The sequence below is a fragment of the Pogona vitticeps genome, chromosome 1, assembly GCF_051106095.1.
Source record: "Pogona vitticeps strain Pit_001003342236 chromosome 1, PviZW2.1, whole genome shotgun sequence".
Classification (NCBI taxonomy): domain Eukaryota; kingdom Metazoa; phylum Chordata; class Lepidosauria; order Squamata; family Agamidae; genus Pogona; species Pogona vitticeps.
In genome coordinates, this window is record NC_135783.1 from 159,968,229 (window position 1) to 159,991,696 (window position 23,468).

Here is a 23,468-nt window from a genome sequence, read left to right on the forward strand (position 1 = left end):
TACTTCCTAAGTTAGGGCAGTAATCCTTTGTAAACCGACCCCGGTGGCATTTACGTCTAAGTAAACATATGTAGGATAAGAACATGTTTCAAATAAGTCCAGGGGGGTAACTATATCTCTTCCGTCCCCCGTAAAAGTTATATTCGCCCCCATTTCAAAGTATTCTTGGATATGATACAACAACAACAACAACAACAACTGTACCCCCTCGGTAGAGCTCTCCAGAGAAGACTACTTGTTTCCCGCTTTTATTTCGGGGGAAAGGGCGGACCTTGAGGAGGGAGGAGAGGGGCGACCAGTCCGTCCATCATCATATCTGAATGAAGAACACGGGCTTCTACAAGCATTCTAATCTCTCTGCATGGACGTCTTCCAGCTGATGAATTAAATTGTTTTCCTGGGCAGGGACAAACAATAACAAGGAATATTACGCTGCGACATTGTGTCTCCGGCTTGGATCGTCCGAGTGAGCGACCCCCTTTTCTGATTTGAATGCTGTCATAGCACACACTAGTTTCAGTACTAATTTGCCTATATCGCTGTATGGAGCACTGAAGAAAAGCATGTGACTATATTTCCAACTTCTTGTGCATTTTAAATGATCTGCGCAATCCTAAACGTGTTTACTCGGAGCGAAGTTCCAAGGAAGTACATGAGGCATTTTCCCAGTCCCTTGAAAGTGCGCTGTCCATTAAAACATGCATAGCAAAGAATATACCGAATATATATTTTAATACGAAACGCAGGAAATCCCAGAGAAATAAAGGGAAATTGCTTTCGACCTTTTTGCTATCATTATTATATCCCGCGCATTTACGGGTGTCTACTCACACAAAATCCCATAATCATCAATGGGGCTCATTGCCAGGAAAAGGGCGTTTAGGATTGCAGCTTTAATGAGTATCAATGGATTCTTCAACCCAGTACGTTTCGTTAGGATTTGGCTGTGTTCATAAATGTTACATTCAATGCGCAGACTATTTTAAATTAATTATCAGTATAAATGTAAATCTCAGTTGTTTAATTTCTACAACACATCCGTGAACGTTTTATCGGCTGCCTGTACATACATACACACGCACACACAAAACAGTGCGCGCCATTTTGAGGATATCTACCTCATTCTCATAAATATTAATAGGTGCTAATCCTTTATAAAGAATTCTTTCTCTCTCTTTTTTTAGGATAAAAGTTTTAATAGAAAAAAAAAATCTAAACAGAGAAAGAGTAAAATGAAAAAGAATCATCACCAACGCCACTACCATCATGGGCTTTTTCTCTTTTTTTGGAAACCGAATCAACTTGTTGCTAACAGAATAAATGAAAGGAGGTCAGGAAAGGACGAGTGGCCGAAGCATCAAAGTGAGAAGGGTTCCCCCCCCCCGCGAGACACTTTCCTTTAGAGTTCCAATGAAATACGGTAACAGAATATGAGGGAAGCACACTGTTTCTTTAACTGCTTCTCAAAGGATCCAGGAGATCGTCTTAGGACCTTTAATAAGGCTTTGCTGCGGTTCTTTTGTTGATCTCTCAAAATCAACTCCTTCTAATTGAAGTTGGAGCTGAAAGCGAGCTAATGTTCAAAGGGAGTGACCGCCAGCCTGGCGAAATTACATTTTTCCCCCTCCGTTGAGGGAGGGACATCTAATAATCAAGGAGAGGGGCGAAGGAGAGGGAGAGGAAGAAAATAGAGGTTTACAAGATCCTTCTTTTGCCCACAAAAGTCAGCGACACGGGCACTTCTCCGCAGAACAAAGCCGCCGCTGCCGCCGCTCATTCACTCCCCACCCCCGCCGCCACCGCTCTCCAAAAAGGTGGAAAGATGGAGGGGGCGGCCAAGAGGAGGGGGTGTTCTCGACGGGGCCAAGACGTGGGCCAAAGGCAAAGCAGCGGAGATATTGTCCATTTGGGGAGACTGCGATTCATGCGGGACCCGCGCTTTTGTCCGGCTTCTTTTCTTCTTTGGCCCCAGCCTGCCCAGCCAAAGCAGCCCCCCAGCACCCCCCAGGGGGATTAGGGATCTGAGCCAAAACAGGCGACCTCCGTCTCTCGGGACCTTCACGCGTCTCACCCCCAAAATGTACAGTTATTAATTTTCACATTGTTCCTCCTGTACTGTCTGTGTGCGTGTGTGTGTGAGGGGAACACAACCCTACAGCGTGAGGAGTGACAAGTGCGAATGAGCGAGTGTGTGAATGAAAGAGAGATCCGCGAAAGGCAGGTTCCGTAGGAATGTGTTTCTTTGGCCTTCTCCGAGTCATATTCGAAATCTGGCAGCCGCCTCTACTTTTCATCTCAAACTCCAAATTATGCGATCAAGTCTAGAGAAAAGCCCAGAGTATCAAGTAGCACTAAACCCCTACGCTGTATACTCTCCCCCCCCTCTTTCTGTGTCTATGTGTGTGTGTGTTTTTTCTCCCCCTTGTAATAAGAGTATTTGTCTAATCCCAAATTGCAGGCGAATTTCCTTAATGCTCAGCCCATAAAACCCATGGATTAAGGGCAGGAAAGGGGGGCAGCGAGGAAGACAGAGCCAGAGAGAAAGCGAGGAACCACAGAGATTCAGACATAGAAAAGTTTCAGGGTGTGAAAGTGGAGAAACACAGAGCCTTTGGGCAACTCTTTCTAAAGGCATTCAGGGGGTGGCAGAGAGTAGAAGAGGTGCAGCAGGCAGTCAAGACCCTCGAAGTTCGTCGTGGGACGACGTGGGGGGGGGGGGAAGAGAGGCGATTTTTAAGGCAGTTTTGCGGTGACGAGGAGCACGGCCCCATCCGTCTCCTGAGACCCGACGGGAAAGGACTTATCCGGGCAAGGCACCGCTTTCTCCTCGCCGCCGCCTCGCCAGTACTTTCGGGACTCAGCTGGCGTGGCGCAGTGGTTCTCGTTCAGGTGGCACTAACGTGGGCCTGCACAGGTAAGCGAAGGACCATCAGGACTGCAGTCTTCCTCCGACACCACCCTTCCTTTAGGATAGGATGATGGCTGCTGCTGCTGCTGCTGGAAGGCCCGGCGGGTGCATGGGAGGGATGGCGAGGAAGGCAGGTACAAACACACAGAGGACTTGTGATTTGGGAGGGGGGGTGTTGTAGCTTCGGAAAGCAGCGGGTTCATTTTGGAGGAAAGCGCGAAGATGTCTCTGGCCCCATCCGACGGGGAAGGGGAGAGAGGAGGACTTCCCCCCGCCCCCCTCGGGCACACACACACACACACACACACACAGAGGCAGCGGCCACACTCGCCTCCGCTCGGAGGTTCTGCCCACACGCCAACCTCCGGTTTTTTTTTGTTTGTCACCGCGGTGTTGCTGTTGTTGTTGCTGCTGCGCTAATAGGAGCGGTGGCGGGGAGGCGGCGGCGGCGGCGGCGGCAGGAGTAGCAGCCGCCGCCGCCGCCGCCACGACAAACAACCACCGTCCGGTTTACTCGGCGAAATTACCAAACCAAACCCTTCCTTCGGAGCAACCGTTTTTCCCCTTTCTCCGATGAATTTTTTTTTTTTAAGGAGAGGAAAGAAACCTCCCCGTCGGCGGCAGGGAGCGAGTTAGGAATCGTCCCCCCCCCCTCTTTGCAGGACGGGCTGCGGTGGCTGAAGAGCTTTTAAGCTCCACTCCAGCAAGGAGGAGACGGCGCCGTTTTGCGGCGGATCTCGGGGGGGGGGGCTCCCCCGGCTCCCCAGACGGCCGTCCCCAGCTTTAGGGGCGACCTCTTCCCGCATCCTCAAGAGGGGCGAACACCCTAACGCTAAGCAACGGCCATTCCTTGACACCCCGCCCGCTCCCATGAAATGGAAATGCGCCTTGAAAGTAAGGCGCTGAAGTTACAGGAAAGAAACTTTCGCTGTCAAATCTACGGGACCTCCTTTTCACAAAGGGCTCCCAAGGGTTAGGGCATGAAGAGCCAGATGTATATACAGCATATTTTCACCACCGACGTGTAGGGTGTGCTAAATTCGTTATTCAGACGCCCTCCTCCTCCCCCATTTTGTATTTCGAAAGCCTCCCAACAGTTAATGTCCTAAAAAGCGCCCCACGTGAGCAGCTCCTCCGCGCCGCCGTCTCTCCAGGCGAAGCGAAGCGGGGAGTCGCGGGGCGCGAAAGGGGGCCCCGAGCTGGAGACACGAGTCCTGCATTTGAGCGACGGAGGGACGGGAGGGGAGGCGCGGCCGGGGCCAAGCGCGTCCCCCTTCCCAGATCTCTCCGAGGGCGACCGAGAGGGTTCCCGACCGACCGCACCGATCCCGCCACGGCCCGGAGAGCGAGAGCGACGGGGGGGGGGGGGGGAGCCGTCCCTTCCGGATGCCTCCGCTGACTCGGGGCGGGGAGGGGGAACCACAAAACCACCAGCAGGCGCCCATAAAGCCCCGGTGGCGGGAGGAGGAGGAGGGCGGAGGGGAACCAGTCAGCTGGGGCGGGGAAAGAAACAGCCGCGCCAGCCGAGCGCCGAGACGTGTTCCAGGAAGGGCCAAAAGGGGCGCCGGGCGCCCCAACCCGCCCCGCTGGCGGCCCTGACGAGCCCGACGGGGGCTCCCCATCCCTCCCTCCCTCCCTGGGTGTCGCCGGAGCCGCCCGGGGAGCGCCCGAGGGCGGCGGGGCGGGCGCGCGAGGTGGCCGAGGCGAGCCGAGATTGCTGGCCGCGCAAATTAATAAATTCTAATCTCACTCTCAGAAACCAACAAAGCGAATTAACCTACATTATACCACAGAACAAAAAGGTCTCCCACTTCTCTCTCTCTCTTCCTCGGCCCAAATTAACAGCCGCTTTTAAAGGCAGGCGGCGGAATTTGTCAGCTTTGCAGGGTGGCAAGGGGGGGGGTTTAAAAATCTTAACGGGGGAGGGAGAAGAAGACGACGAAGGCCGCTTAGAGCGAGCGAGCGAGCGCGCCGAGAAAGCGGGGGGGGGGCAGGATTTCCAAAGGGGAGGAGAAAACGAAAGGAGGGTGGGGGTGCGCGCGCGCGGGGTGCGGGTGGTGGGGAGAGAGAGAGGGAAAGATTCTGGCCCGAATTTCATCCAGTAATCGACGAAGATAAGAGGTTTAATTCGCTTAGCATATGAACGCCCTCAGAAAGCGATTCCTATTATGTATACATCCAAAGGCACAAGGCGCAGGTCCCTCGTATTTACATTGGCCGTTCTTGTTATCATTTTAACTGGATTATTCACGATGTGGATTTTGTAACATATCGGGGATTCTCCTCCGCGCCGTTTTCTGTCCCCCCCCCCCGCTCCCCAGCCCCCCCCTCCGAGCTGGATCCGAGAAGCTCAGGCGGCCTCCTCCACCACCTCCCCGGCGCTTGGCATCGATTTGATCACCTGGGCAAAGGGAAGTGGAAGCGGCGAGAAGCGTAAAAGCAGGGCCCCCTCGCCGCGCTGGAGACTTTTCCTGTAGCAAGCGATCGTTTAAACTACTGTACTCAGTTTTTCTTTTTCTTTGACATGCACAAAACAAGGCTACTTCTCTGAAAGCTCACATTCAGTTCAGTCTAAAGACAGAGCTGTCCCGTCTCCTCATTTATTATTTTAAACTATGCTGCAGACTCAAGGAGTCAGCCAGCGCAGAGCACAGGAGTTAAGCATAAAATTACAATTTCTTTTGAGTCCCGTAGGTTGCAATTCTGTATACACTTACATTGAAATAACCCCTATTTGTACACAACAGGTCTCCCTTTTCAGTAGACATTTGCTGGATTTCACTGTGATATACACATAAACCCAACTCCATGAGTAAGACTCGGTCCACATTAAGAGTAGCGCTTTTTAAAACAGCAGCATTTTCTAGGATGTTTGTGCAACGATATTTAATGAAATTTATTTTAAAAAGACATCGAAGATTGCATTCTACAATTGCAACGTTAAGAAAGGTCTGGAATTCAGTGAAATGTCAGAGTTTGAAACGTATAATATATATTAGAGCTGGGGTGCGTAGATCTACCACCATTACTACAAACCCAAACCCAGTTTTCTGCCTGTGTGTTCCCATTTCTCCCTCGAAATAAATAGAAAAAGTGAACAAAGACAATGTAAAAGTAAATTTATTCAGGTTTCATAAAAGGAAAGGTTATATGTGACAACTCTACCTACAAGATTCTATTCCTGTCCCTAAAATCACACCGATGAAATAGAAGGACTTTTGAAACAATTTGTTAAGAAAAGCAGGTGAAAACAATTATGGTAAGAAAGATCCAGCTTTATTGAAAATTTTTACATAATCCAGTATTGTAATAAATAAACTTAACTGTTTCCACAAGAAGGATGTCAGGATGTCAGTGGAGGAGGCAGTCCCTTGTAAGCAGATTTTGCAAACAACCGCAAGCCCGACCCTCCAAGATACAGAGTAAATGGATACAGAATAAATATGAACAGCATTGTGGAGCCAGAATGCAAAGGTCGAACAAAATGGAGAAGGATCTAAACTATGGGGTAAATAAATAATTAATAAAATGGGAAGCTTTTATAGAATGTTTTTTTTTTGTTTGTAAACTGATCACACTTCAGTGAGCCTTATCATTACAATCACATCTTTAGATCAGAAGGCTCTTGCAATGGATAGGTTAAAAAGGATTGGTCTCTGAATGCATCAGAAATTCTTAAATTTTATAATTATACTTACAATAAAAGTGTAAAATTGCTGCTGAAATAAATACTGGTAAATACAGCACACTATATAATAAATGGGTTCTAACTATAAAACTGGGTATTAAATGATACACATGGCAGGACTAGATGAAACTGTACAGACTGTTTTCATTCTCTTTCTCACCCTGAAATGCTATTACATAAAATAATGTTTTTGGATTTTATTTTAAGAACAGCAAAAACATTATGCCATTCCCAAGTCCCTAACAAACAACCCTAAGGTTGTTGTAAGATCTGGGTGCAAACCTATTTAAAATAATGATGTCTTAAGCCTGCAAGTATATCCCAGTGAAAAGCTATCTGTGAAGTAATATTGCTTGAATGGAAGGGTAGAGGGATTCCCAAAATAATTCAAGGTAAAGCTGGTCTAGCCAAATATTTTATTATGTTCTGAAATGTTTTATTTGTAGTTTTCTTTTTCTAGTCTTGGTGTCAGTATTTCCAAAACATAAGAAGGGTTAGATTATAAAACATGACAAGTGCCTTGTTCCATAAAGCTGGTCACTGAAGAAGACATTTCTCCTCTTTCTTGGCCATCTTTCCTTTGTTTTGCTCAAGAGTTCTTTCCAAATGCTCATCTTCTTCTTCAGCTCTTAAAAAAACACACAACCATAATAACTGTCAACAATATTTGTAATAAAGTTCTACTTGACACCTTAGTGTAATAGCTTTTCCCCCTTTGATATACAGCTCCCCCTCCTCCCAGCAGCTCACACTCCAAGGAACAGGGCATGCCACATGACTGGGCAGGTGAGAACTTAGGGGAAATTGTGACTCGAACACAGGATTGCAAAAATCTCTACAAAATTAATTGCTTCAGTGCGGGACTACTGAGTTGCCTGTAAAGTTTTTCTTTGTAAATTGTATTATATGAAACAAGGCTGCAGTGCAGGAAAAACACACTCTATTGATGTTGGCCAAAATATCAAACTTACTGTTTTTCTTGGGCATCTAAATCTCTGACCAACGCATCACGTTTATTAACAAGAATAACAAGTTCATCCAGCAAAAGCTGCTCTCGCCTCTTCTGGGCTTCAGTCTTTTGCCAGTCTGGAAAGAAAAGAAATACAGAACTTTGTGCTTTGAAAGCTTAACTTGCATAGGATCTAAACAAATCAGTGCCAGATCTTTGGCCTTCACAATAGAGGCGCTCCCTTTGTAGTGACCAATAAGAGTTGAAGGATTATTTCACATTCCTATGGATTTGTGTAACTTTAAACTAGCAAGACCCCTCTTTGGCTTCTTCAGGTTACTGCTTGATGAATCAGACCGGTACTTTTCAGTAAGGCAAGGCAACACCTAGATTAGATTTGGGCAAAATATTATCTTCCAAAATATTGTAAAAACATAGGCCAGTATGGAATGGAATACCTTGTTTCTACTTTGTTGTTTTGACATTGGGTACACTTCATTTACATGCATGCACACGTTTCTTATTTCAGATTATCTAGACAACTTGCATTTCCTTGCTGTGTGTGCAAAGATTTAGTTTCTGGAACAGGAAAAATTACAGCCCCAAAACCGCGAAAGCAAAACACGTAAAATATATATATATATATATATTTACCATAACCTCCTCTCTCCTCCTAGTAGCCTGTTCCTAGCTAATTTTTTTTTTCTTGCTACATCTTAGCAGTTGGAAATGCCTCACACTGGGCACCAGATGCTTCAGAATAACTTTAAAAGTCAGTACCAGGTAATTAGCATGTTTCTTTGAGGTAAAAATACATCTGCTAGACAATATTTCACAGCTTCGTCTATAGCAGTTCAGTCTATTTGCTAGCTTGTGTAATAGACCAATTGCAGCCCTTTACAAATTCCAATTTTGTTTGTTGAAGTTTAAAGAGAGGGAAGGAAGGCATACTGATTCCTTTCACTGTTCAGATATTTATTTTTCAATTTGAGGTGAAAGGAAAATGTCTCTCTCATATTTTTACAGGTCTTTTGCCTGGGTACTGCATTATTGGTCTCTCTTTATAAGGCAAACAAGACCAGCATTTCATTAAAAAGGGCAGCCTTCATGTTAGAACACTCCAAGCTCCTAAACAACTGCTTTTCAAGCCAGACTGCTAGGGCCTGTATCTGTCAATCAAACACCAGTCAGTCCCGCCTCCCTCGTTAGGAAGGTAAACAATGAAAAGAAGGCGAAGTAGATGATGAGGGAGATAGCAGAACAAATGAGAAGCAGGAGGGAAACAGGACACCAGCTTTAAAAGAAAACTCCATAGCTTCTGACTCATGTGGTGTCCTCTCCTCATTCTATTTTCCAAAAAAACAGGGGAAAGGCAGTGCAAAGCCTTTGGATTTCTCTCTCCTCTCTCCATTGCCCTGGGCAATCATGTTAAAACTCACATGGCTGGTGCTTATTCAGATAAACCTAACAATGCACACCAATGGTTACCATGTGAATCTTCACAAACCACACAAGAATGTGCTGGTTCAAATCCCCCTGACCCCCCTCCAAAGCAAAATTTATTCAAGGCAGCAAACTGTTCAGAAGCTTTATGAAAGCAAGTGGTGCTAGAGTGAATTTGGTCTTGTATTTACAAATTAAAAATTAGATTCAAATTCATCCAATAAAGGTTAGAATAGCAGGAAAAAGCCAGGGCTGTGCAACTCATTCTTTAAATTGCCTTCCTAGTATGCATAGTTAGTATATGCAAGTGAATAGGGAAGCAGAGAAAATATAAACATTGATTCACAGATGCAGAGCATAACAAATATATTGTAAAATACTGTGCACTAGGCATCACATTAATAAGAAATAAACCTAACCAAATTCTTAGTTACTTAAATAAACAAACAAATTATTACTGATGTCACCACAATTCCATATTTGTTAGCAGAAAAAGTCTGGATGGCATTTATTTCCCTCACTCTTTTTTAAAAAAATACGTTCTCCTTAGCCACTCATAATTGTTTGAGATATCATATTCACAACTGCTGTTATTTTGGGTTTATATATAACAATTTCCAAAAATATAGTATTATTCACAGGAGTCCCAAACATACTATTTGAAATAAATCCTATTAATTTCAGCAGAATAAGTATCTATGTATGCATATTTACAACTGTAACCAGAATTTGTTTTGTTGTAACAAAAGCTTTTTTCCTAGGTTAAATTCTACTCTGCTTTGTACAATTCTAGTGCAACAAAATAGCACAATCCTACTCTAAAGAAGTCCCATTTAGTCTAATTGGACTTATTCCCAGGTAACTGCATATAGTCATACTTATCTGCGTATAGTCATACACTTAACTAGTAACTAGTGTTTACAAAGGAGTAAACTTCATCAAACCAGGTGGCATTCTCAGTCAAGATAACATGACTTATACACAAGTCATGACAAATACAGCATTTCAGAAATATACTCTCTCTCACACACTTTAGTTCAGTCCTTTTCTAGCTACTGTAACTGAAAGATAAGCTGAAGTTTCTATTGATTTAGCACTAACTTCTAATTTACAGAGAAAACCCGTTTAGACCAAATATGTGTAAGCTTTGTTGATTTCCATTTCCAAAATCCAAAAACCAAGCATAGATATTTAACTACCATTGTACGTAATAAACAACTATTTCAAAAACCTTACGTATAGATCAATTCATGCCAGGGGCGTTGTACAGCAGAAGTAGAAATACATAAATCCCAGAAAAGTTTGTCATTGTTCTTTACTAATTTGTGAATAGCATGAGCAAGAATCCTGCTGATCACACTTTCTACAATACTTAAAGGCCAAGATAAAGAAAGCTACAAATCCTACTAATATATTTTGAATATTTTTGAGCTATCTGCTTAGAATAGTATCCACAGTATTTCTTGCTCACACTTCACCCTTATTTGAATTTATGTAGAAATGGGTTTTGCAGATTTCAGCCAAACTCACTAAAGGCTATGGGTAATATTATCTCTGAAATTTAGAAATAAAGAAAATCATTTACCATATTGTGTTACAATAGGTATTGTCATTATTAAGCAAGAGTCAAAGAAACATGAACTAGTTCTACGAGTCCAGGTGGACTTTAGACTTGTTCAAACCTCAAATAGCAACCCTGCTTTACCCCCTTGTTGCAAAGGTAGTTGCTTTTGAAACTGAAGGTAATTGGTGATACACTATGGGAGATAGGCTGTTCAAAGAAGGAAGGCTTCTTCATAAATTCCATGGGGAATCTTAACAATGTCTTTGGAATGAATATCTACTTGGATGCAACTCTCATTGAATCCAGTAAGACTTATAGTCAAATAGGTACAGGATTGCAGCTTCAAGTGTTTTATGTGAATATACATTTTTTTAGTTATCAGCAATTATCAGGATCACTCCTCTTTCTGTTAAACTAGAATCCTCTGCTCACATCATGGACAGATGCAAAATATATTGCTAATATATTCACTTCGGGCTTAAAACATTTTTTTCGCTCTGTTACTTTCCTATTTCAGATCGAATCACTTGTTATGTTCCTGAGACCTCACTCTATGTTAGGTATTGGTTTGAGGACTGCCATTTTAAGCACATTCTTTTTAAAATCAGTGAAATTATTTCCAAAGACTATGTGTCTAAGGAGTGTGCTGCAGATTGGTTTCAATCTGCACATTTAGGAACACTGCCTGTTCAGTTCTTAATAACTTAACATGAAGTTTACAATTCTATACAGAATAAACAATTCATGAAAACTATGCACATCATAGTTACTATTTTAAAAACTATTTTTAAAAAAGCAATGTTAATGGGAAAAACATGTGTATTCCAGCATAAAAATACCATAATAAAAATGAGTCAAGTTCTGTAGTTTAAAAAAAATCCCTTCAATCTTGTCACTATAAAATAAGCTGTGCACTTTGGATGAAAATTAACGCTAGTTTTATAAAGAGCACATTGGGGGATTGCAGTCAAAGTCTTATCTCCAGTTCCAGTCAACTAGCAATCCTGAAAGAGTTTGCATCATCATCAGAGGAGGCCATTTGATAGGATTCTACTGCTGAACCTAATCAATCTATGGAATACTGTGGCAGCGCCGTGTAACAAAGCTAAAATAGATTTACAAATGGGGTTTTAGGGGATAAGCTCCTCCACAGGATTACATATTGATTTTAAATATAAAAAGCTTATCATATAAACCATAACTACAAAAATAGTGAACCTATGCATAAATCCTTTTAAGAAGAGCACCCACTTCAAACTCGAAGCCAAGAATGAATCAAGATGTACAAAATTCTAAAGATGATCCATTACTCTGGCAGAAAAATGAACACACACTCCTCCTAAGGTGTGCAAAACATGAACTTTATCTTTCCTAAGGAGGCATTACATTTGAACAAGAGGGGCAAAGCATCTAAGAAAGTAACTCGAGTAAAAAAATCCTCAATACTCAGCTGGTGGCTGCTGTATGGTTACACTACGTTTACATGAGACAACTTGATTTCTGCGCAAGTAGTGAACCTCCTGTCATAAATGCACACAAGGCATGAGCAATCAGCTAGCTGATTTCTGAGACCTGACACTACTTATTTATGTAACTTTATCTTTCAAATTTCTCTCCAAAGGCAGGATTGCTACAAAAATGTCTCCTTTTTGTTTCAGGTCAATATTTTTAACCATTCCTAAGTAGAATATGAAAAATAATAAGCATTTGCATCAATATTACGAGTACAGGTGTGGTCAGAAATGTCTGGAAATTCTGTACTTCATTAATCATGTTAGCGTCATCCTAAAAGTTTGCCAAATGACAAGTTCTTGTACAACTTTGCTGCGGGTGGTTTAGAATGGGATTGTATATCCCACTGAAAAAACTACATCTGGATATGCATCTGATTGATACCTGCAACGCTTAAAAGAAAGGCTTCCATGGATATCCATGCCATGTGGTGAAAAACTCTGTGGAAGTAAGATCATAGTTGTGTAAATAAAGCCTTCCCTACCTCCTCAGTACCCACTGTAATTGCATTCTCCTTTGCTGAATTAGGGGTATTAAAAATCATCATTTGGAAATTCTAAGTCTTGGCTTTATTGAATACAGCAAAAGTCCTCTTAGCACAATGTCACAACACATAATATCATATTGGCACACTATGTAGCATTTATGCTGCAAACTGAGAACTGCAACAATATTTTCAGAACTACTGTATCTGAAAATTAATACAAAACATACTAAAGAGTAATAAAAGGCATAGCTTCTCAAAATGGTGGTCTGTGGACCAGTGCCCATCTACTGCCCGTTAGTTGTAGATCCTGCCAGGAAAAGGAGAAAGCCCAACATCGGTATTCCAGATTGTACTTTCTGACACTCCAGGTGATACCATGCCATGTGAGGTAAGGAAAGTACTATGTGCAAAGACATAGTACCTTGTTTCCTGAGGGAGCACATGGCCAGAACATACCATCTTGTTTCAATATCTTTAATATCTGATGGTTATACAGTAAACTGCTTGCCCACATCCTGGCACACTGTGGGAGAAAACTGCTGGTCTACTACACCAGACATGTTGAGAAGCAGCGACCTAAAGAAATTTTGATAGCAGGCGAGGCACTGAATAACCTAGAGAAATAATTTGAGGGCCAAATCTATGAACATACTCCTGCTTGCTCAACAGAACTTCAACCTCTCATCCTTCCCCAGAGACCGACCCCCAATGTACTTCAGGGGTCCCCCAACACTCCAGAGTAATTTGAGTGAGCTGAGGGGCTGCTGGGCAGAGAAGGAACTGCTCCCTTTGGGTGGGGAGGAGACTAACTGGACATCACACTGATACTACAGGGATCATCAACCTAGTGTATACAACCCAAAGTTTTGCCAAAGAAAGGGGCATATATTGTTATTGACCATTGTAATCCTGACTATAAAGAGGGCTGATTCTACCACTAAATTAATGCACCCTGGCTTGTCTGGATAGGGAGCCTCATTTGCTGCTGCACAATAGTTAAAATTGTTGACTGTAAAACATACTCTAACAAATGCTATATTTACCTGGAACTTTTTGCCTCCATTATTACTCCAGAAAATGTGCTGTTTTCTTTAAAATTTAACTCAGTGTTACTGCATGTTTGCAGATGTCTTAGCATAACAGAAGTCTCTAGAAGAAAATCTTTCAGAAGCCTGAGCCCAAAGTTTTGTTTTTAATGTTTTATGACTGCAGTGGTCAAATTTTTCCCTAAAAGGCAATGACATGTTCATGTTTAGATTTTATTTGAGATTCCTGTACTTCTTGAGTTTTGTCAAGAAACTACAAAGAGGTGGATTAGAAAGCTACCTGACACCTCATGCCGTTTCCTCCCAAACTCATGCTTTCAGTGATGTTTCTAAACTAATTAGAATTGATTTATTATGGATCAGGTACCTTATCAGGTGAAGAAAGAAATTACCATGGACAGTCAAAGGGTTAAGAGGTCAATACAGAATAGCAAAATCAATTTGCATTGATTAGACAAAAGGTCCATTTTACAGAGCCCAGAGGATTAACTTTTAAGCAAACATCTTTGAACTGTTAAAGACAGAATTTGTGGTTGAAAGGTATAAGTAGAACAGCTTTATAAAAAAGAATCATCATATTTAAATAACAAAATAAGGGAAAGCAGTAGTTTAACCTATCTGGATGTTTACTTTTATTATAATTCATATGCTGGATTACTGTACTGTTATTTAAAAGTATTATGAAGAGGAGGCAATTGTTTAATTTATCCCTATGTCAATCTGTTCATGAGATGTCTTTCAGGTGAGATGACTGGCCTCTTAGAAAGCTATAGAGAATGGAGAAAAACATGTCCAAAGGATTGCATTAATCCTGTCATTTTGCCTGATGAAATATTTACCTAACGCGTGCACAATATTTTTATAATGAAGCTTATAGGAGGCTTGTCTAACACAAATTTAAGATGTAAAAATGAATTGTTTGTATAAAAACAAAAACAATGTTCCTGGTGGCAAAGTCATTTTAATCCGCACCCTCCCCACATCAAATGAAGGAAAGCACATCTAGTCTGTAGCTGCAAACCATTCTTATTTTTATTTTAACAGAGAATACACCCCCGGGTTCATACAGTATTTATCTATACATTTACAAGTTCACATTTAGTCTACAAACTGACACATTGTTTTCATTTATACGTAACATCAGAACTTTTCATTGATATAAATCTAACTTTAAAATAATTTCTTACCTTCAATAGCAAGCATTGCTCTTAGTTCCCTGTTCAGCAATTCATACCGCCTTTCTAGGTCATGTTCTTTTTCCCTAGGCAAATTGCAAAAGTTCATCAATATGTTAATTACTAAATCATTAAACTCTTAAAAGAACCGTTAATTTCCATTGATTTTTAGGACTCATAACTGACTTTTCTCTTTAGGTTTAAGCTACTCTAAACAAATGATACACAAGGAAAAAGCTTTGTTTAGGCAGTATTAGGGTTGCCAGATTTTTTTTATGCTAAGAAGCAAAATGCATTTGAAACTCACTCTTCCTTATTCTAGCACTGGGACCTTCAACACAATGCCCATGGGTGCTCTCGCAAGCCCCATTATGCCCCAGTTCTCATAACTTTCCTGAAATATTAATGCAAAAATGTTTGTTTGTTTTTGATAATCAGCTTCTAGCTGCTGAGCCATCTCTCTTTCCTTTCCCAAGAATGCCTTTGGCCTTCATGTAGGCCCACAGGTATTTTTAGACAAGGAAAAGGCAGGGCAACTCTGCTTTCCAGATTCTTAAACTTCCTTAAAATGAAAAGTACGATTGCCTCCTAACTTTTTGGGTGGGGCTGGGGAGGGTTTCTTTGGCTGAGAGAGTGTCAGGAAGCATTTTGGGTATATAAATTGTTGTTCATAATTTAACTGAATTTCGCCTACTTTTTGTGGAGGGGAAAGGTAGAAATATATGTCATCTGGGCATGAGAATTTTCTGGAGCATGCTGCTGCATGGGGGGTGTTTGGAGCTAGACAAACTATTCAGTAATGTTTAAATTGCCTCTAACACAAACTTTGTATGATTACATGTAATCAGTATAATTGCTGACTATGTAATATGCGTACATATAAATGGTTAAATTTGCTAATCTAGAACAGTGGTTCTTAACCTTGGGTTACTCAGGTGTTTTTGAACTGCAACTCCCAGAAACCCCAGCCAGCACAGTTGGTGGTGAAGGCTTCTGGGAGTTGCAGTCCAAAACTCCTGAGTAACCCAAGGTTAAGAACCAGTGATCTAGAACACACCACAACGTTCTTGTTGCTCCAAAGTTTACCCTATCAGTATCTGCAACACTGTCTCACATATTTCAGAGTGAATAGGAATATGGAGACCATTAGGTTTTTCTTCCTAACGTTTCGCCAGTCTCTGTGGCTGCCACCTTCAGAGGACAGGAGTTAGACCTCTGTTCTGGTGTAGTGTGTGGGATAGTTGAGTATTTGTAGCTGCTGGATCAACTTTTAGTCCTTTTCAGGAGATTGGGTCATTATGGTGATCAGGGTGCTTTTTGTTATGGGTGTATTGTTGTGATAAGGGGGGAGATGATCTGTCACTGTGATTGATGGGTGTCATTAACTAGTCTTTTGTGTGCAGTGATCATCGGTCCTTGTGGCCAGATAGAATTCGTTGATCTTTTTGCACGCTGTATTTTTCAGTGCTGGGAGCCAGGCTTTGTTGAGTTTTAGACTTGCTTCCCAGCAGAGCTTCAACAAAAAAGAAGAAAGTTCTAACTCCTGTCCTTTGAAGATGCTGGCCACAGAGACTGGTGAAACCTTACGAAGAAAAACCTCCAGAATACGGCCAAATAGTCTGAAAAACCTAAAATAACGAGTTCTTCATCAGTACAACTGGTGAGCCTAGGGAGCAGAGGGATCAGTATAGATTTAGTTTTCCCTCAGTTCCACATGTGTTAATTCATAGATCTGTTTAATCCCATTTCTGTTATAGTCTGTCATCTTTAAAAACAGCTGCACAAAAGTCTGTAAAGAAATTTTTAAAATAAATTTTCTCCAAAAATATGTTTCCAGTATATTTGATCTCTGAGTATGAATGTCTAAACCTCCCTATCCCATACTATGAATCTTTTATACATACTTCTGTGTTTTCAGCAGAGAACTAGATTGCCAAGTTTGCAAAATCTGAAAGATAACTGCATTCATTTAGAATCCAGGAGATGCTGATTAAATTTATACTGGAATTGGAAAGAACTGAATTCCTCAAGCATCCATAGGTGAGACCACTTTGGTATATATATATATATATATATGGATCCAGTCTGAATCCTTAACATTATGAAGGGTGTGTGAACCTCTTGACTAAGGTCATTTATCTGGGTGTCAATACTATTCCTTTCCATGCTTTGAGTTTAGGATGAGGGTGTTATGTTTACACAACTAGATGCTTTATAGGTTTTTCTTTGAAATGCTGGAAAAGTACAGTAGTTACTTGGGAAGTTCAATGCCCAAACCTTGGTTCTCCTAAAGAAATTCAGAAAGGAAAGGTTTCAACATTGGCAAATCAGCATATACACTTACAGCAGGGACAGTTGATTCATCCTTCTTATTAAGGCATTTTTCTTATTGACCAACATGAACCATTCTTGCATCATAGCTTCTTCCTCTTCAGTGTTTCTCCCTGTTCAAAGAATGGGTGCATAATTTATATGTATATGAGTCACAATAAAATTACTTGAATTCATGGATAATGGAAACACAATATCCCAGATATAAGATCCTGGGTCAATGTGCCTTTCACATTACAGTCTCATACTTGGTAAATTCATCAGCCCTGTACCTATTATTTGAATGGTGGGAAGGGAAAATTTCCTTAACAATGGAATTATTAAACCCCTTCTATTCCCCCACACTGGAATCCTGATCTGAAGTAGATATCATATGTTGATTATTCTTGGCGGAAAGGTAGGAATATCCTTCTTTCTTTTACAAGTGCAAAGTATGTGATTAACAGTGTTCTCCACTTCAGTTTTCCCTTTAACCTCCCCACTTTCCAAGGTAGCTAATATAGTCATTCAATGAACTCTGCTATCTTCTTACTTGAAAAATAGCTATATTTCTGTTTAGAATAAATGAAGAATATGAGTACCTTCACACTAAGATAACATAGTCACACATAAGATACCACCATATTTCATATCCCAATTACAGTCTATTTTGTAAGTGGATATTTCAAAAATTATCAGTTGATTGCTTACACAATAGTTTACTTTGAACAGCAATTGTACAATGGAAGCAATACTTGAAAGGTAATTGCTACTGTGAATCAGGACCTCTGGTGTTGATTGACATAGAGTCACATAACATGGCTCTATAGAATATTAGAGGAATATAAAATTAGTTCAATTTTGGCAAACCTATACCACCACTCCTGTGCATTAATAAACTCTCAAGAATAGGTTTGGCAATTAAAGTATGCCATTTAACCCAAGAACCAGGCCAAAACTTTAATTAGGTCAGCTGCCAAAATCCAACACTGACAAATGCAATTCAAAAAAATTTAAAACAATGCTATTGATTTCTGCTGAAATTACTCAAAAACTATAGTATTTGAAAAAAAGAAAGAGAGAGAAGGGGAGGAAGAAAAGAAGGAAGGAAACAAGCAAGCAAACAAGCAAGCAAGCAAGTGCTATTTTGATGGAAACCACCTAAAATTTTAACTACTACCATTATAATAAAGAAAAACAACAAAGAGCCATGTGGTCCTTACACAATATAAATGCAGGATTAGGAGATATTTTCAGTAGATCATTTAAAAAAAAGCAAATGATCAGCATGAACTTTCATGGATTAAAATCCACCTCTTCATGCATGCACCAGTATCTTGTGGACAGTGCAAAAAATTCTAAATGAATGTCCCAAAAATTCATGGCAGAAGTCTGTCAGGCATGGTTCTTCAGGTGAATTAAAAGCTCACCTTCTCCTGTATTTGTACCATTATAGTAGTAAAGGAAATAGTATCTATTGCCTATGACAAATATTCATAAGCTTCCCCACTGACTCTGGATCCACCAACATGCAGAACTGGCCATAAGAAGGCATTTTCAGAGTAACACAATCATCACAACCCCACCTGCACTTGGAAACAAAACAAATTGAGTTGAATTGTGTTGATGTCTGTTGTTGTTAAGTGCTGTCAAGTCCCCTCCAACTTATGGCAACCCTATGAATGGGTATCTCCAAAATGTCCTCTCCTCAACAGCCCTGCTTGGCTCCTGTAAACTGAAGCCTGTGGTCTCCTTTAGGGAACTGTTCCATCCCATATTTGGCCTTCCTCTTTTCCTGCTACCTTCAAACTTTCACAGAGTTATTGTCTTTTCCAAAGAAATATTGCATTGTCAAATAAACTATTTGTTAATTGTGTTAACATAAGCTTAAAAATTGTCGTTTTAATTCTTAGTACATATTCTGGCCAATCTTGAGACTTACTCACCCACTTGTATCAGGTGGTAATTTGGAAGCTGTTGGGAAAAGTGCCCCTCTCTTGTCACATAGAGAGCAGCAGGTTAGGAGGCAATGGCAGATTTGCCAGCTGTAGCACCTGAACTGGCACAGGCATGCCAATGCCCATTGGGACTGATGCGACTTGGCAAAGCATCCCATCTTACTTTTTTCTTTAAAAAAGACAGCAGATTGTGGTAGGTCAGAAATGCTATATTATTATTATTATTATTATTATTATTATTATTATTATTATTATTATTATTATTATTATTATTATTATTATTATTATTATTATCATCATCATCATCATCATCATCATCATCATCATCATCATCATCATCATCATCATCATCATCATCATCATCATCATCTTTTAAAGAGCCTGTCTCTTTTCCACAGCAAAATGATGTTTAGCACAACAGTAGCCAAAAGAAGCTCTATTGTATTGCTGTAATTATGATAGGGCTTTGCATTAAAAATGCTAAACTGGTTCTGCTTACAGTATTTCTTTTCATTAAGGTTAGCAATCAGTTTCTTTTTATTTTGTTTTGTTCTCTTTTTTGGATCTAATATTAGGAATGCAGAAGCAAATTAACAGATGGAGTGGGGAGAAAGTTAAGGTAAGTTGTTACGCTGTGGCCCTCTAGAAGGGGGTTGGGAAAGCTTAAGACCATTACGTTTATAGTCCAGAACTATCTAGCTGCACCATGGCGCTGACCCTATTTTATAGATATCAGGAATGTAAAACCAGGCTTCAGTGGATACCATTATGTATTGGATGACATTTAGGACCAGTTCCAATGATCTGCAGTACAAAGTATCTTTCCCTTCTAGAAAACCAACATGATAATTCTTAAATGTACATCTAGAATGGAACAAGGGGAGGTGTCATATTAATAGAAAACCTTGAAAGTTTTTATTACTAAAACTTTCAAAATCTTTATTACTACTACTTTCATCACCCTTTGGCAGAGATAACCCATGCTAATATTTCAACATTAAGACACTAATCACATAGTGGTGATAACAGCAATGTAGTAATAGAACATAAACAACATTTTTAGTGTATAGCAATGCAGTTCTTCTGAGTATGACCTACTGAGTACAGCAAAACCCATGCTCAGGGAAGTGTGCATAGGATTTCAGTCAATTAGTGAAAATCCAGCTCCCCCCTCTGTCCGAGAGGAGCAGAGTGATGGATTATAAACCACTCAGTGTGTCTACTAGAGAGGCAGGATATAAATGAATGAACGAACGAACGAATGAACGAATGGATGAATGAATGAAGCAGTGTTTCTTTTTGAAACCCACATTCTGTTCCGAACACATAAAGCTCATGCCCCTCTTTCAATTAACCATTTTATTTGAAATTTGAAATATCTAAAACAAATAAAAGTATTTTCAATTTTAGAAAAAAGTGTTTTTTATCAGTTTCACAGTATTCTGTATCACAGGACACTGTGATAAGCTGCATACAAAGAAAGCAACGGACACATACTGCACATACAATTTCAAACCAAAATTTGTATTCATTTCTTCAAATGATAGCCCCTCCACACCAAATGGACTGACTGAATGGATCCCAATTTGTCTTAGCTCACACTAGCCAGGAATTATACCAGAAAGATCTGGATAACCCGGACAACCCAGATAGTGTGGTTGCAGACCTTGAGCCAGACATCCTGGAGAGTGAAGTCAAGTGGGCTTTAGAAAGCTTGGCTAACAACAAGGCCAGTGGAGGTGATGGCATTCCAGTGGAACTATTTAAAATCTTAAAAGATGATGCTGTTAAGGTGCTACATTCAATATGCCAGCAAGTATGGAAAACTCAACAGTGGCCAGAGGACTGGAAAAGATCACTCTACATCCCAATCCCAAAGAAGGCTAGTGCCAAAGAATGCTCCAACTACCTTCCCATACTAGCAAGGTTATGCTCAAAATCCGCCAAGGTAGGCTTCAGCAGTATGTGGACCGAGAACTCCCAGAAGTACAAGCTGGATTTCGAAGGGGTAGAGGAAGAACTAGAAACCAAACTGCTAACATGCACTGGATTATGGAGAAAGCCAGAGAGTTCCAGAAAAACATCTACTTCTGCTTCATTGACTATGCGAAAGCCTTTGACTATGTGGACCACAGCAAACTATGGCAAGTCCTTAAAAAATGGGAGTGCCTGAACACTTACCTATCTCCTATACGTGGGACAGGAAGCAGCAGTTAGAACTGGATATGGAACAACTGATTGGTTCAAAATTGGGAAAGGAATACAATAAGGCTGTATACTGTCCCCCTGCTTATTTAACTTATATGCAGAAAACATCATGCGAAAGGCCGGGCTGGAGGAATCCCAAGCCGGAATTAAGATTGCAGGGAGAAATATCAATAACCTCCGATATGCAGATGAAACTACACTGATGGCAGAAAGTGGGGATGAATTAAGGAACCTTGTAATGCGGGTGAAAGAGGAGAGTGAAAAAAAAGGTCTGAAGTTCAACATAAAAAAAACTAAGATCATGGTCATTGGCCCCATCACCTCCTGGCAAATAGAAGGAGAAGATATGGAGGCAGTGGCAGATTTCACTATCTTGGGCTACTTGATCACTGCAGATGGTGACAGCAGCCACAAAATTAAAGATGCCTGCTTCTTGGGAGGAAAGCAATGACAAACCTTGATAGCATCTTAAAAAGCAGAGACATCACCTTGCCAACAAAAGTCCGAATAGTCAAAGCTATGGTTTTTCCTGTCATGATGTACGGAAGTGAGAGCTGGACCATAAAGAAAGCAGACTGCCGAAGAATTGATGCTTTTGAATTGTGGTGCTGGAGGAGGCTCTTGAGAGTCCCCTGGACTGCAAGGAGAACAAACTTATCCATTCTAAAGGAAATCAACCCTGAGTGCTCACTGGAAGGACAGATCCTGAAGCTGAAGATCCAATACTTTGGCTATCTCATGAGAAGAGAAGACTCGCTGGAAGAGACCCTGAGGTTGGGAAAGTGTGAAGGCAAAAGGAGAAGGGGACAAAAGAGGACAAGATGGTTGGACAGTGTCATCAAAGCAACCCACATGCATTTGACCAAACTCCTGGAGGCAGTGGAAGACAGGAGGGCTTGGTGTGCTCTGGTCCATGGGGTCACGAAGAGTCGGACATGACTAAACAACTAAAAAACAACAACATAGCCAGGGCAGAAGATATGTGCGCACAAGGTTGGTTCTGCTGGCTTTTAAATTTTGCCCTTTGAAAACAATGGGAGGAAACTAGCTATACCAGCTACTGTTTAGCATAGTGGCTTGGTCTTGATCAGATATGTTACTAGCTGAACAGAGTCAATTTACTGGTTCCATCACAATTCACTAGACCCAAACAGACTAAGCACCACCACAAGAACTCCCCATTTCAGAACTTGACACCAGCAGGAATGCCCCTGCTGATTCCTTTTCTACCATCAAGCCTCTGATGGGCAGAGCATGGGCCTTTGCATGGACAGGGCTGACTGCTAGCGAAGTTCCTTTCCTGTGCTACAGGCACATCTGGTCCCCCACAGCCAGATAAAATCAATTTGTTAAAACTGCACTCTAACCCAATTCTGCACACATTATCTAAGTCACAGTTCTGCCAAGTTTATAGCATAGGCTAGCATTATTATCCTCACATTGAGGCTTGGGCACTAAAATAGTGAGAAAAGTGGCTTAGTTAACACCATGTCAGAAGCTGAGTGAGAGACTTTTTAGCTCATGTTCCTAGTCACTACATTGCAGCAAGACTGGAGACTTGATTGGAGCACTGCTATAAACACAAAGAAATTTCTGCTTTGGCTCTGAGGTAACGGAGTGGGAGTATCAATACAATTACTTAATCAGGAATGCTAGAGAAAGACATGGAGAAAATTGTGAAGTCACACAGTATTTTGTCATATTGATACCTTGCACAACCATGAAGATGAAAACTCTATGATGAAACTGGCTTTTAAGTTACACCTGTATATTGGGTACAAGGGCTTTTAGCATGCATTTTTAAAAGAGGAACTACGTTTATTATTTTTTTACAGTGACTATAAACTTCCATTAAAATGAACAAACAGCTTCACCATTATTTAAAGAGGTACAATTTGTATTCTGGCATTTCTCTCTCTTGTGAGAGGAACAGTGCCAGTTGAACCAGTGAAAAGTTCATTACCTGAAGGTTTTGGTGCAGTATAATTCTATAAAATCAAAAGAAAGGGATAGATTAATATCTGAAATTCATACACAAACACTGACAATCCTAGCTGAGATGCTGTGAGTCTGCAAGAAGATACCCCTCAAACACACAGAAAATCACAACTACATTGACTGTCAATATCCATGATACATCTCCAAGTTTTAGAAAATTAAACAAAACAAAAACAAAACCCAAGGCGTTTGTGTCTGGACGGTCCTTTTATGTCCTAGATC

The 23,468-nt window shown here is 41.0% G+C and overlaps 1 protein-coding gene and 1 long non-coding RNA gene across 5 annotated transcripts in view; one reads left to right on the plus strand and one right to left on the minus strand.

The window, feature by feature from the left end:
• Window positions 1–6,162: 6,162 nt before the first annotated feature.
• EHBP1 (EH domain binding protein 1) overlaps window positions 6,163–23,468 on the minus strand; it is a 339,919-nt gene continuing 322,613 nt past the window's right edge. For all 4 annotated transcript variants that reach the window (XM_020790594.3, XM_020790589.3, XM_020790595.3 and 1 more), the window contains 4 exons: window positions 17,117–17,216; window positions 14,785–14,858; window positions 7,568–7,682; window positions 6,163–7,224 (listed from right to left, as the gene is read on the minus strand). In XM_020790594.3, coding sequence (XP_020646253.3) covers window positions 7,134–7,224; window positions 7,568–7,682; window positions 14,785–14,858; window positions 17,117–17,216 — 380 coding nt within the window. In that variant the 3' untranslated portion in view covers window positions 6,163–7,133. The remainder of the gene's footprint in view (window positions 7,225–7,567; window positions 7,683–14,784; window positions 14,859–17,116; window positions 17,217–23,468) is intronic.
• LOC140708393 (uncharacterized) lies at window positions 16,694–20,023 on the plus strand. Its single transcript, XR_012088552.2, has 2 exons — window positions 16,694–16,812; window positions 19,616–20,023. It is a non-coding gene; the product is annotated as an uncharacterized LOC140708393 (long non-coding RNA).